We start from the raw sequence: 12,784 nt of genomic DNA, 5'->3' as shown, positions 1-12,784 counted from the left end.
GATAACTAATGATAAATGTCTTCATGAGATGGTTATGTCAAAGCCCATACATCAAAACTTTGTTTCCTTAGCTCAGTGGTGTAACACACAGATGGAATTAACTCCTTTTGGAAATGGTAGCTGTTTGGATGTTCTCACTGCACAGAGCAGTATAATGTATTTATCATTTATAGAATTAGATAGTCATATCTTTTTATTGCTGGAAAGAACCCACTTGAATTATGTTCCTGATTGGGAAAACGGCACTGAAATAGCAATCTCTTCTAATGATGAGAGGTTGTTCCTCTTAATGAAATGAAAATTCTGTCTTTGCTGGGACTTGAAATTCCCAATGAGTAGTTCTCCAGTAAATACAGTGTAATTAGAGGCTGTAGTAAAAATTATTTTCGTATTATTTCAGAATTCCCATCATAATACTGAACTCTTGCATGTAATTCAGGTTCAACAAGCTATAGGGATAAGCACTGGAAAATGTGTTGCTGAAAAGATCTGGTGTGGACAAAATCTGGTGTGGACACTGGATGTAAGAATGGGCATTTCTAAACCAGTAATCATATTTTTTATTGCCTTTAGGTTGTCAAGATATTGCAGATGAATTTAGAGCACAAGAAATTGATGGACAAGCTCTCCTTTTGTTGAAGGAGGATCACCTTATGAGTGCAATGAATATTAAGCTTGGACCTGCATTGAAAATCTGTGCACGTATCAATTCCTTGAAAGAATCCTAGGAGGTGAACATGAAGGTTTAAACAACAGTTTCTCAGTGACAGAACCAACAGTAATATGCCAACATCTTCACTGTGGCATGAGTGTTACTGTGATGTTTTGTTAAGTAGGTGGGGCTCTCCCCACATAAAGACTTTAAAATGTTCCTTTGATTATACCAGGAGTCCTCTGTAGTTTTCAATAACTAATAAGTTTATAGTAAAGCCTGAGTAATGCTTTGAGTTGAACTTTTTCATGGAAAAACATGAAGTGAAATATGCTGTGATAGGTTAGATCTTCCCCAACATGTACACCATCTTATGAGTTATGATTAACACCCCAATCCCCACCCCAGTCTAGACACCATTTGAATTGTGTTGCTGTATTCTGAAAGACTTCTCCCACATACAGCAGTGTTTGGACTGAACTAACAGAAGTGTCCACAGGCCCTGTGGAAGCACTAGTACCAGTAAAATGCTATGCATTTAGTTGTGCTCTCTGAGTTTGTTTTAGTCTTGAGCAAATTGTTTGTAAGGGGTAGGTTGGCAGCTGGTTTTCCTCATGTAGGCTTACCCTCATCTCTGCCACTATAGTATTTTCTTGAAGTCTGTAAAATACTATAAACCATGTAGATGTCTCATCAAAATCCTCATGATCAGGCTACTGACACTCCTGCCAGAGGTAACTGAAGCACATGTTACTTTACTCTTCGAATGCTGCTATGCACTAAGGGGGCATTAAGTGTTAGGTTTGTAGTTTCATATGCTGCTAGTTAAGCTAGACCAGCAGTTCTCAAATGGGGGTTCAGAGTGGACCCTGAGGAAGAGTGTGAGCATTTGGGGTTCAGGTTCCCAAATGCCTGGGTGTGAGGGGCTGAAAACTGCAGCCAGGACCAGCTCATGTTGAGACAAATTGCTTTAGAGACTGGGGGTAGAGAAGGGACATCATAACTGAGATGTTCTTGGTACCTCTTCTAACATGTCTTTCCCTGTAGTGCATTCCCATTGCCTCACTGGAAGCTTCCAAGCACCTTTTCCTTGTCCTGTGGCCAGTGTGAGCTGTGCTTGCAGTACTCTGAGGAAGGAGCAGTGAGGCCCCTTCAGAGCTTGTGCAGGAGCAGCTGCTGCTGCCATGAGGGAGCCTGGAGCTGCAGGTGGGCAGGAGGAATGCCAGCGTTGGCAACTCTGGGAGAATGTCCTGGTTTAGGGCAACCTTGGGAGGACCAGGACAGAGAAATATCCAGGGGCCCTGCTTTGTCCCTGTGGCAGGATGTTTTGTCTTGGATGCTGCAGACCCAGGAGGTGGGATTTTAGTGTCCCCCTCCATCTTCCCTCTCTCACACTCTGTGGAACAAATACATTTCCCCAGTTACTGATGCTCTTGGAAGCTGCCTGGGCTCTGAGGCAGCAGCACCTTCTTGGCCTTTGCTTCCCCACCACCTATGCACAGATGCTCTTGGATGCATTTTGTCCTTCTGTTCCCTCCCTTTTGCAGCTCCACTCCCCTTATGTACAGACCTGGTTCCTTAAGCTCTTGTTTAGGGAAAGAAGGGTATGTGTGCTGATAGTCATTGTGTATATTTGAATTAAATATGTGTATGTGTCTGCAAATAATGTATTTTTTTTATTTTATGCAAATTAATGCATAATATATGATCCTGTAGGGAGGTATTCAGGGGGCTTTACAGTATTCCTGAAGAGAAGAGGAACTGACCTAAAGTTTGAGAACTGCTGCCCTAGATCAAAAGGAGTCAATGCACATACACTGGCTAAAAGGCAGGTTTGTGACAGACAGATTAATATGTATATTATTTAACTGATGACCTTAAAGAGTAAATTTGAATTACAGAAAAATCTGTGCTTCATTTTCCTTTAATTAGACTATTGCTTTGTTTCCACTGACAGATTTTCTACCTTTACCTTCTGGAGAATAACATTAGAATCATTGTTCTTAATTACAACTGTTTGAGCTTGCTAATAGCAGATGTTATTAATGTTTTTGTTAACCACTGAAGCTGCAAGTTAGGACAACACATTGCAGTTGCACGCTGGTATGTGGTGAGAACCCTTACCCAAACAGCACCAAAGCTTTAGAGGATGAATTGATGCCTGGGTTTATTTTGGAGGGAAGTTGCTAAGCACTTTCTAGTTTGGTTTTTTTTTTTTCTATTTTCATTTACTGTTGTAAAATAAACTTCTTAGTTGAAGTTCCAATGTTTGCTAATGTTCATTTGAAAGACATTCAAATGATGGAGACAGTGGGTTCCCATTTGTAGCATTTCTGTAAGATACACAGTGTAGCATATCTGTAACATATGTTCTAAAGGATATGTTCTGTTTTGATGAGCTAACTGAAGACTAAAGATATCTTAGATATTTATCCTTTGGCTTTTGTCTTAAAGTTTTATTATTTTTATACAGAAATCTCACTGGCTAATTTTTAATCTGTCTTCTGATTGTACTGTTCTTAGGCAATGTAAAAAGTAGAGATACATAAATGTGGTTTGATAATGGTTTAAGGTGTACTAGAAAATGTGGATTTAGGGGTCTTATTTAGACCTGTAGTTAATCAGTGTTACATGCATGAGAATTTCATGGCTGCTTTAATTTTGCTTTATTAGACAGTTTTCAGGAGAGCTTCTCCAGCTAGTGTTTGTGTCCAGCTCAGTCAGAATCCCTGCCAGGTGCCAGGAGCTCAGAGCAGACCCCAGTAAGGCACATCTGGTCCTGTTCATCTGGTATGTAACATTCCCTGTGGATTTGGGAGAGCCACAGATAATGAGTTATGCTTTAAATATTCATAAATGCAACAGCTTAGAATGTGGGCCTTATGCATATTGAAAGTTTTTTTTCTTCTTCAGTGGTTTTGGCAATTAACTGGAACTTAAAAGTTTCTAGTTTGGTACCAACCTGTACTGATAGAAGTGCACTTGTACAGGAGTGTTTGCTAGTGTAGCTGTGTCAATAAAATGAATTTTTTAAAAAGTCACACTTGTAGCCTACTTGTGAAAGTAGGCTGTAAAATTTCCAAGTGCAACTGAAGTCTGCTTAGGAAGCTTATGAATTTTTTAAAAAGTCACACTTGTATGTGAAAGTAGGTTGGAAAATTTCCAAGTGCAACTGAAGTCTGCTTGGGAAGCTTATGAATTTGCTCCAAAAAGCAATATAATACAGTATTATATTGAGTAATACTCAATAGAGTAACAGTCCTCCAGAACCATTTTATGTACTGGCCACTTGCTGTTCAGAGAGGTGAGGTTTTCCCAGGCTTATACCATTTCCCATGTTAGGCTGTACCCTCTTCCAAAAGAAGAAGTGTTAAAGATTTTAATTGTATTTTAACACTTGTTCCCACAGGATGTGTCTACAAGAAATCTTTTTTATTCTCTTTATGTCCTGGGATTTTGCTTTCTGTATTCAGATTTCTGGTGTGCAGGCTACCCCTCACAGTAATGTTTGCAGTATTTCAGCTTCTGTAGGAAGAGGTCAGAAGGGAGATACATTCCATGGCATTTTCCCTCCCTTTTTCTCCACCACTCTCCATCCTACCCTACTCCTTAAAGGAAACTGCAGCATTAGCTCAGGGCAAGGCCCTTTTGCAGAGCACTGGTCTGAAGGTGTCTGTCAAGATTTCATCCAACAGAACAGAACTGGGACACGTGTCTCAGCTTCAGGGTTTGTTTGGGGTTCTAAAGAATTGCACATGAAAGATCAAAAGGGGTGTGCAGCCTCCCCTGATCCATCTGGCTTGTATCAGCATCCCTGCTTTGCAGCAGGAGCAGGGCACTCCCCTGAGGAAGCTTGTCTGCCTCCACTGACTTGAAGGGCCAGTTGTTTTGGCTCAGCAGAGAGTGTCTGAAGGGGTTTTAAACAGGCTGCATTGTAAATCCATTCTTTACCCATTAACCCATCATTTTTTTTCCCAGAAATGAAGTTCTTGATGGAGGGTAAAGCCTTTGCTAGATTTTTGTCAATGAGACATTTCAAATAGATAACCCATCATTTTTTTTCCAGAAATGAAGTTCTTGATGGAGGGTAAAGCCTTTGCTAGATTTTTGTCAGTGAGACATTTCAAACAGATTTGTGTCCTGCAGGCATCCATTTCCTCATTTTTTTCCTGTGAAAGCAGGTATTTACCCCCTGACTTCCACCTGTGCTTTGTCCTTAAAGGAATCCAGCCTTTTGGATAGAACAGATTGAATTCCTTTGTAACTGCAGATGTGGCAGGAAGAGGAAAGGATTAAAGGGTAAAACCAACTGTTTGGGCAGATCTGTGATAGCTTTTGCATCATTTCTGCACCTTGAAGTGGAAGGAAATTTTTAGGTACAAAACCACTGAAGTGTAATTTGAATGGAAGTTCAGTGTGAGACTGGGCTGGGTGTCAGTGCCTGGCATGGCAGCTACAACTAATGCCAGTTTCAGGTGAATGTTCTCATTCCAGTATCACAATATCCATGCAGAAACTTCCACCTCAAGAGCTCAACAGATTTCTTACACAGTGACAAATTACAGCTCTGAGTGATCAAAGAATTCAGTGACAGCTGTGTTGAGTCCTGGTTTTGCAAATAATTAGACATCCCCATAATTTATAACATGAGTAGTTCTGATTGTACTGAGACTGCTCATATTAAAACTCAGCATGTATAAAAGCTTGCAGTGTTATTTTCTCATCAGTATTTTATAGAGATGTCCTGTTAACCTATATTAGAAATATATTTGTCATCCTTACCCAGGTATTTCCTCATTGATTGTTTTAGGTTGCAGATAATGACTGTACAAAACAATCAGTCTAGGGTAGTTTTTTAATATGCACCTGAGTTAGTTTATTAGAGATGGAGAGAAGCTAATATTTTAGAGTATTTTGTTTTAAATACCCTGTTCCTGTTAAATGCTGAGTGGAACAGGTATGAGCAGAGCTATCAATGAATAATTTCAGTGTAAAGTGTTAATTACTCATAGTGAATTAATTTTCAAGTCACTCTTGCATAGTCACCTGTAGTTTCAGACAGGAAATACTGTGAGGAGAAAGAAATTTTTAATTCATTTAACGCTTGGTTCATTTAAGATGAGCCTAAAGTAAATTAATTTTAAAATAATTTGCCTTTAGTCATGAGAGTTTATTTAGACCTGAAAGGTTCTCTGTAGTTACATACCTGGATGGCTTTGCAAATGGTGACATTGGGAAAGAGACAGTAGTAGTGCTCCAGTGCCAGCTGTGTGGGTTTTTCAGGAAGCTTTTTCAGGAAGCTGTCCCTGGTCTGAGCTGATGGAGTCAGGGCCTGGGACACACACTGAGCACCAAGGCAGTGAGCACACAGTACCCTAATCCATGAGAATCAGCCTGGTTTGTTTTTACCATCTCATCTCTTTGGAAATCTCACATTTCCTTCCACATTCAGTTTCTGAGAGTGGCATTTTGCTCTCTTGGGTGTCAGCTCTGAGTTCTGGGGAGTTTTGTGTCCTGCCTCATCCCCTGGCTCTCAAGGTCAGCACTTCCACATGTGCTCAAGGCCCCATCCTAAGCTGCTGTGTAGGTTTGTGTAACCTCTGCATTAAAACACACACCTGCTCATTCACTTGAAGGTTGCATAGTGTTTTCTGATCTCTTACAGCAAAGTGGAATTGAAAAAGCAAAGTTCAGAGCTTTGAATATGCTGGTAATTGCAGGAATGGAGTAAGTTCATAGTCCAGCTTTTGTAGCCATGGGTTTAACTTTTCTGAAGCACAGTTCTGGGAGCCAGTGTAATGAACTTTCAAGTTAAAATTTTTTACATTTCCAGCAAGTATTCCTGTTGAATTATCCAAATGACTCTGTAGAGTAAGGAGCTAGAAAAACAAGATTTTAAAATATATTTTTTCCATCTAGAAGTAATTGTAACATGAGCACAATTGTGCATTTGTAGAATTGTGATCATAAACACTGTTTAAGTGCAATAGATAACACTGAGGGAGCATTCTAATGGTGTTTATGGAGCACTGCTTGGGTGCATAGGGTTGTTGACAGGCTCGGGGTGTTGTTGCTAGGTAATAATCAGGGTATCTATGCTGATTATGGGATTAGGCTTGAAGCACAAATGTCTTTGATTCATGAGGTAGATCTGCTTTGTGAGTGAAGCCTGGGCAGCCTGTGGAAGGCTTGTGGTGTCCTCCACTACCCAGCCAGGATGCTTCCATCCTCTGGCAGCTTTTTGCAAATTCAGTTTTGGAAAGAGCAATGAGGGATTCTACACACCCAACTTCCTTTCCAAGCAGTCTTTGTGTTATAGGATGAACAAGCCAGTACTGACCAGGAAAGATGTGTGTAAAGATGAAGGGTTTTATCATTGAGTGCCAAATACTCTGTTCAGAGTTGAAAACACATAGAATATCTCATTAAAATCAGTGTTGATAAGTAGGAGATTCTTTAAATGAGAAAAGTACAGAAGTCTCCCATAAAGGTTTAACACTTTAGCTGCTGTTAGCATTAATATCAATACTGTAAGGTATTTGAATGGTGTAAGGCCATTAGTTGCTGGCACAGCACAAGAAGTGATGTACCGAGCAGTGGTTATCTGTAGTTCTTTTATTTCAGATATTTCCACCTTCCTGGCACAGCTCCTGTCCTCTCTGGCAGTGAAACTGTCACTAGAGAGGGATGGTTCAGGCACCAGTGTTGGGACTGCCCAGAAGCACCAGGTTAATAAAAAAAAAATACAGAGGAAAAGACAATTGTTAGGAAGGCAGTAGGATGGAGATCACTGCACAGCTGGTGTCTCCCTCCATGAAAGTAAGGATAAAAGTGGGCTTGCAAAGAGGGTTGCCATTAATATGTTTTAAAACAGTTCCTTGGCAGGCTCAGGCACCACAGCTGGATGTTGGTGGAGACCTGCAGTGCCACTGTTGCCTCCTCAGTGGAGCTGGCAGCCTAAAAGCTGATGCTCTTTAGCACTTTTCCACAAAAAGTAAGAAAGAATAAATTTGACAAGTAATACAGAGATGTAACATCAATCCATTAATATTTGTTTTGGCTGCAAGTTGTGTGTTCCCTGTAAAAAATGTTAAAAACTTCAAGTGGCTTTAGGAGCACTGCAGCAGCTACAGGAATTCTGGCACGTTAGGGCAGATGGGGTTGGGTAAACTTTAATTAGGGCTTGAGAAGCTGAACAACACTGATAAATAAAACATGTCAGCAGCCTCACCCAACTGGTTGCAGTTCCAGTTCTGTGCATGTTAGTGATTCAGAAGGGTGAGACTTACCATGCAAAACACACCTGAAATGAACTTGAAAATAGCTTTTCCTTCATCTGGTGTTGAATGAACTTTAAAGGAGGAATTTCCCCCTGCCTGCCGAGTCTGTAGGAATTAGTTATTTCATGATTCTGAAATGCCTGGTGCATTCCTATATTTGATGTATTTGCTGATTTTTAAATGGAATTAGGTTTTGTAAATATTTTGTCAGCCCCATTTCAGTGGGTGTCCAATTTCTATAAAACCTAAAGAAATGCTGTGCCCAACGCCTGTGTCTAGCCATGGTTTATCCTATAGCATCTCCAGCACTAACTAACAGCAATTGCAGTTTGAGGGAGCAGGGAGCAATTCCTTAGGGTTGTTTTTGCAGTTAACATAGCATGTGTTTTCCTGCTTTTAACATGGAAATAGAATTTCCTCCAAGTACATTTTCCAGCATAAAAAATGAAATAATTTTTGGTGCCAAACACTTCAAACTATATTGCTAAGCATTGCCTCCTCTTATTGCACTAGTTTTTAAATTCAGTTTTCGATCATTTACTGTCCTTTTGATGGCCTTTTAAATAGGTTTTCCCCCCAAACCATTTTCTACTGCTGAAAAATGCTTGTCCCCTTTTGATTACATTATTTCAAAGAAATTTACCACAGACTGGGGGTGAAAAAAGCACTATGTGGGGTGAAGTAATCAAAATAATCGGATTTTGGTATGTTTCAGAAATCAAAGATTAATTTATGATTGAGATGTGATTGTGTATTCTTATGGAGTGAAATACTGGAATATTCTTTTATAAGAAAATTTAACCCATGTAGTTTTAAATTCTGCAATTAAATCTATCTCTATAATTGATATATAATAAAATAAATTATTACCCAAAATTGAAATTTTACAGTTTCACACAAAGAGCACACAATGAGCTATGTAAAAGTGTGATCTTCACTTTGTGAATCACTTTTTAAGAAGCACTTTCCTATTGCCAACTAGCATGTGAATGAATTTTAGATTCTCTCATTTGTTATGATCTGTAAAAGTGACATTTCTTCAATCTGTCTCTTAATGGATAAATCCATCCTACAAATGCTGAAACAAAGCACCTTATACTATGCTGCTTAAACTTGCTTGTAATTGCACCTTTTGTTATCTGCAGAGTTTTCTTAATGAGTATTCTTGTGTGAAATCATTGTTCCCTGTGGGTCTGGGGGACAGTTAACCAACCTACAGCACCATTTACTTAGTTTCTCTTTCAATACAACATTGTATTGTGAGTTTAGTGCTTCAGAAATAAATGCTAATTTCATTTGTCTGCTTTGGTTGTGTATCATTTATTTCTCTTATACAAAATCAAATAAGTCCATTTTAAAACTCTAAGAATTTGAAAACTGACAGTATTTTTGCTAGAAGCCTGACTAATTCTTTCCTTGCTGAAGTTGTCCCACTTCATATTTAACTCTTTTTAAGTAATTTTGGCTTCAAAATAATCTATATTTTAATTTGAACCATTCTTTAACCTTGGGCGTGCATTTATGTATAGCAGCTAACCTTGATGCTTATTGCTTTAATTATTTAATTATTAATATGGTCATGTACTTTAGAGGAACAGCAGCAAAGGAACAATGAAACAGCACCTCTCCCGTGGTTGTGGAAGTTGCACATCTTGCACTGGTTTTGCACTATATAAAATGTCTATTTCTGTAGGAGTCGTAATTTTAACTAAAACAAGTTATTTCTTGTTAAACAGACAGCAACCCTTACCTTCCATCAAGCTGACAAAAATCCACATTTTAGCAACAAGATACACTTCAAAAAGTCATTTGAACGTTAGGTCAGCGTCTGCATGTAACTCCAGCCGTGAAGACTTTATTGCATTTTGTACTGTAAACCTGAGATAATTCCATTTAAAGGAAGAGTAGAATTCTAGTCAGAAAAATGACTGAAAACTTGTCCTATATAAGCAGTGGTTTTTTAAACGTGTAGTTGGAAGATGAATTCCCTGACCTGTCAGTGCTTGCAGTGCAGTGTTCACTGAAGTCTTGCTAGACACTGGACTTGTTTCTATGGAGTGAAGCTCTGGAGATGTTTCCTTGCGTTGTCTGTAAGGACCCGGCCACCCAACATCAGAGTTCTGCTTCTTTGCAGCCCTTTCAGTCGGCAGCTCATTAACAGATGACAATTACTGTGCCTGGCTTATCAGCTGGCTTTGTGCTTTCATTGTTGAACGGCATAAAGCAGAATTTCCAGCTGACAAAGGGGTCTGTGCACCACCCCTCCTCCGTCAGCTCCACATCGTGGCACCGGCACCAGTAGGCTGCTGCCAGGAGAAAGCTGTTGATGAAGCACAGCCAGGGCACGTTCATCTCCACATAGGCTGGGATCTGCACACCCAGGAGCACAACCACCACCTGGAGAGCAACAAACGGTGCCCAAGTGCCAAGGAAACACAGGAGGAGCCTGCTCAGGAGCTGCCACTTAAAGCAGGTGTTGTTATTGTTGTTAGGCACGTAGGGGAACATCAGCACGGGCTGGCTGGAAAAGGAGAGGAGCCTGGCAGACAGCAGCATGGTTGTCACCTCCTTCCAGCCAGCCAGGAGAGCCGTGCCCAGCAGCAGCACCATGGCCCACGACACCGAGGAGCTCTGCCAGCTGCCAGAGAGAGGGCACTGGGAAGGGGAAACGCTCTTCTGCATTTGCAGCTCTTCAGAGACAGCAGGAACTTGGAGAGTGCAAAAAAACCCAGAAATCCATATAACCACCACGGCAAATCCATAAAGTAACTTCCGACCTCTCGTGGGGACCTGGGATGTTCGGGAGACAGTGGTGTAATAATCCAGGGCAGCCAGCAGGTACACCGGGTAGGGCAGGACCCCGTAGGTCAGAGAGGCGATCTGCGTGAGGAGGCAGATGTGGTACTCTGTGAATCGCGCGCCCCAGAGCGCAAAGTCCTCAAAACAGAAAATGAAACACATGCTCAGCAGCAGTGTGAAATCGAGAAGTGCCACTGAAACGCAGAAGTATCCCATGAAACTGACTTTCACAGGCCTTGGCTTAATTTGCAACATGAAGAAATCGAGGAAGGCTTTTCCAAGCATAATCAGGACCAGCATGTAGCTGATTTCAAGACGTTGGCTGGCGTGGGTGCAGTGGTGCTGAGCAGAACCATTTTCACAGGGTCTGGCAGCCATCCTCCAGCAGTGAAAACAGCAAAAATAAATGTCACAGGGCACAGTGCTTCATCTCTGAAAAGAAAAAAAAAAAACATTTGTAGAAATTTATTTCTGTGTAGCTCTACCAATTAGTTCCATCATAGCAACTACCCAGTTTGTCTGATTTTTTCAGGCCCCTTAATGAAGAGTAAAGAGCTTCACTAACTCATCATTAAATTATCAACAACTGCCTAAAGTTTGTTTTCTTTGAATTACATTCTTGAGAGTTAAAAGGTCAACATAATTTATTATTTCTAGCTAATGACCCAAGGAAAGGTGTAGGAAAAAAGGTTGACTATGTTGCTTTCCTTTAGAGGTCTTTCTGTCCAGCTTCTGTCCAGATGACCAGAGGGATGGAGGTTTCAGAGCTCCTGCATATTCTGAAAAAATTACAGGACAGAAATCATACAAGACACTGCAGGAGATGCTGCAGCACAGCCTCACAGTTCATTATGCTCATAGAATCTGTAGGAAAACGAGACTGCAGAAATATCCTGAAAGCAGAAAAAGCATCAAGCATCACCTCCTTTTTTGGTGGAAAAATCCTGGAACTCCAAGGCAATCCAAAGCACAAGGGCTTCATTAGTGAATTGGATTTTTTTTGTTCATCTCTAAGTACTACAATGACAGAGACCTCAGAACAGCTGGTTTTCCCTTTAGACTTCACAAGTTTCTTTATGGTAACTCTTTTCCAAATATTAATTCCTAAGGAAAATGAACATAGGGTGGCTCTGCGTATGTCAGCAAGACAGTGTGGACAGTTTTATCTGATTTCTTCTCTCTTTCCTTAAAGAAGCAGGGTGGTGCCCGTGATCCCAGGGAGAGCAAAGAAGAGGAGCCAAGGCAGCTGTGCTTGAGCTGACTCCTTGGCTCTGTGTTAACAGCGAATTGTTTCGGTTCAAGCAGACACCTCGTGTTAGTGCACGTTTGAGTTCGTGTGTCCTGAGAGCAGAGTCAGACAACTGCAGGTCCTTGGCAGCACAACCTGAGAAGCATCCATGGAGTTTGTTTACAAGCCTACCTGGGCTGGCCGCTTCACTCTTCATCTGCACAAGTGCATCCTCTGAAACCTGATCTGTGTTACAGTACGGCTTAATTCCGGTGTGTTCTGTCTTCATGTCCTGGATGCTGCACTCGGGCACGCAGAGAGGAGAGAGCCTGCACGCAACCAAGGTCCCGTTCAGTAAGAGAATAATTAATACTACTATTAATAGTAATAATAGTAAGGCGGAATCACCTGTCGGGGCCGTGCGGGCACAGCCCCCATCCTGCGCACAGAGATCCCCGCGGCTGCCGGCGCCTCCCGCTCCTCGTCCCGGCTGCTCCCGGCGGGGCTCCGCCGCTGCCCGCGGCCCTCCCTGCTCCGAGGGGTCCTGCTCCGAGCCGGAGCCGGAGGGAGGCGGCCCCGGGGGGCTCCGAGGGGACGCCCGGGCTGTCCCCGCCCGGCCCCGGCACCAACCTGCGGCTCCGCGCTCCCGCCCGCGGGGCCGCCACCTCCGCCCGCCCCAGCGCGGGGACCGGGCGGGACCGGGCGGGCGGGGAGCGGCACTGCGGGCTCGTGTGCAGGGAAACAGGGCATGACACAGGTAACACGTAACGTGTGTAACATATAGCACGCGTAACAGAGCATATATAACATGTGACAGCTGTTAAG

At 41.9% G+C, this 12,784-nt stretch overlaps 2 protein-coding genes across 12 annotated transcripts in view; one reads left to right on the top strand and one right to left on the bottom strand.

Moving 5' to 3' along the window:
- PHC3 (polyhomeotic homolog 3) overlaps window positions 1–3,572 on the top strand; it is a 21,765-nt gene extending 18,193 nt beyond the window's left edge. For all 7 annotated transcript variants that reach the window (XM_041405997.1, XM_041405996.1, XM_041405995.1 and 4 more), the window contains one exon: window positions 574–3,572. In XM_041405997.1, coding sequence (XP_041261931.1) covers window positions 574–728 — 155 coding nt within the window. In that variant the 3' untranslated portion in view covers window positions 729–3,572. The remainder of the gene's footprint in view (window positions 1–573) is intronic.
- Window positions 1–12,784, bottom strand: part of GPR160 (G protein-coupled receptor 160) — a 16,506-nt gene extending 3,722 nt beyond the window's left edge. For 2 of the 5 annotated variants that reach the window (XR_005952797.1, XR_005952798.1), the window contains exons 1-3: window positions 12,368–12,784; window positions 12,152–12,288; window positions 9,926–11,163 (exon numbers count right to left, since the gene is read on the bottom strand). Coding sequence is in view for 1 of the 5 variants with exons in the window: in XM_041406004.1 (XP_041261938.1) it covers window positions 10,087–11,109 (1,023 nt within the window). In the remaining 4 variants the exon portion in view is untranslated. Of the gene's footprint in view, window positions 1–4,711; window positions 11,164–11,653; window positions 12,126–12,151; window positions 12,289–12,367 lie in introns of those variants that run through there. The other 3 variants (XR_005952796.1, XM_041406004.1, XR_005952799.1) reach the window with 3 other exon arrangements.

The sequence above is a fragment of the Onychostruthus taczanowskii genome, unplaced genomic scaffold (genome assembly GCF_017590055.1).
Source record: "Onychostruthus taczanowskii isolate IOZ18803 unplaced genomic scaffold, ASM1759005v1 scaffold24, whole genome shotgun sequence".
Taxonomy (NCBI): domain Eukaryota; kingdom Metazoa; phylum Chordata; class Aves; order Passeriformes; family Passeridae; genus Onychostruthus; species Onychostruthus taczanowskii.
The sequence above is the reverse complement of the archived record's forward strand: the minus strand, read 5'-3'. Positions and strand labels throughout refer to the sequence as shown.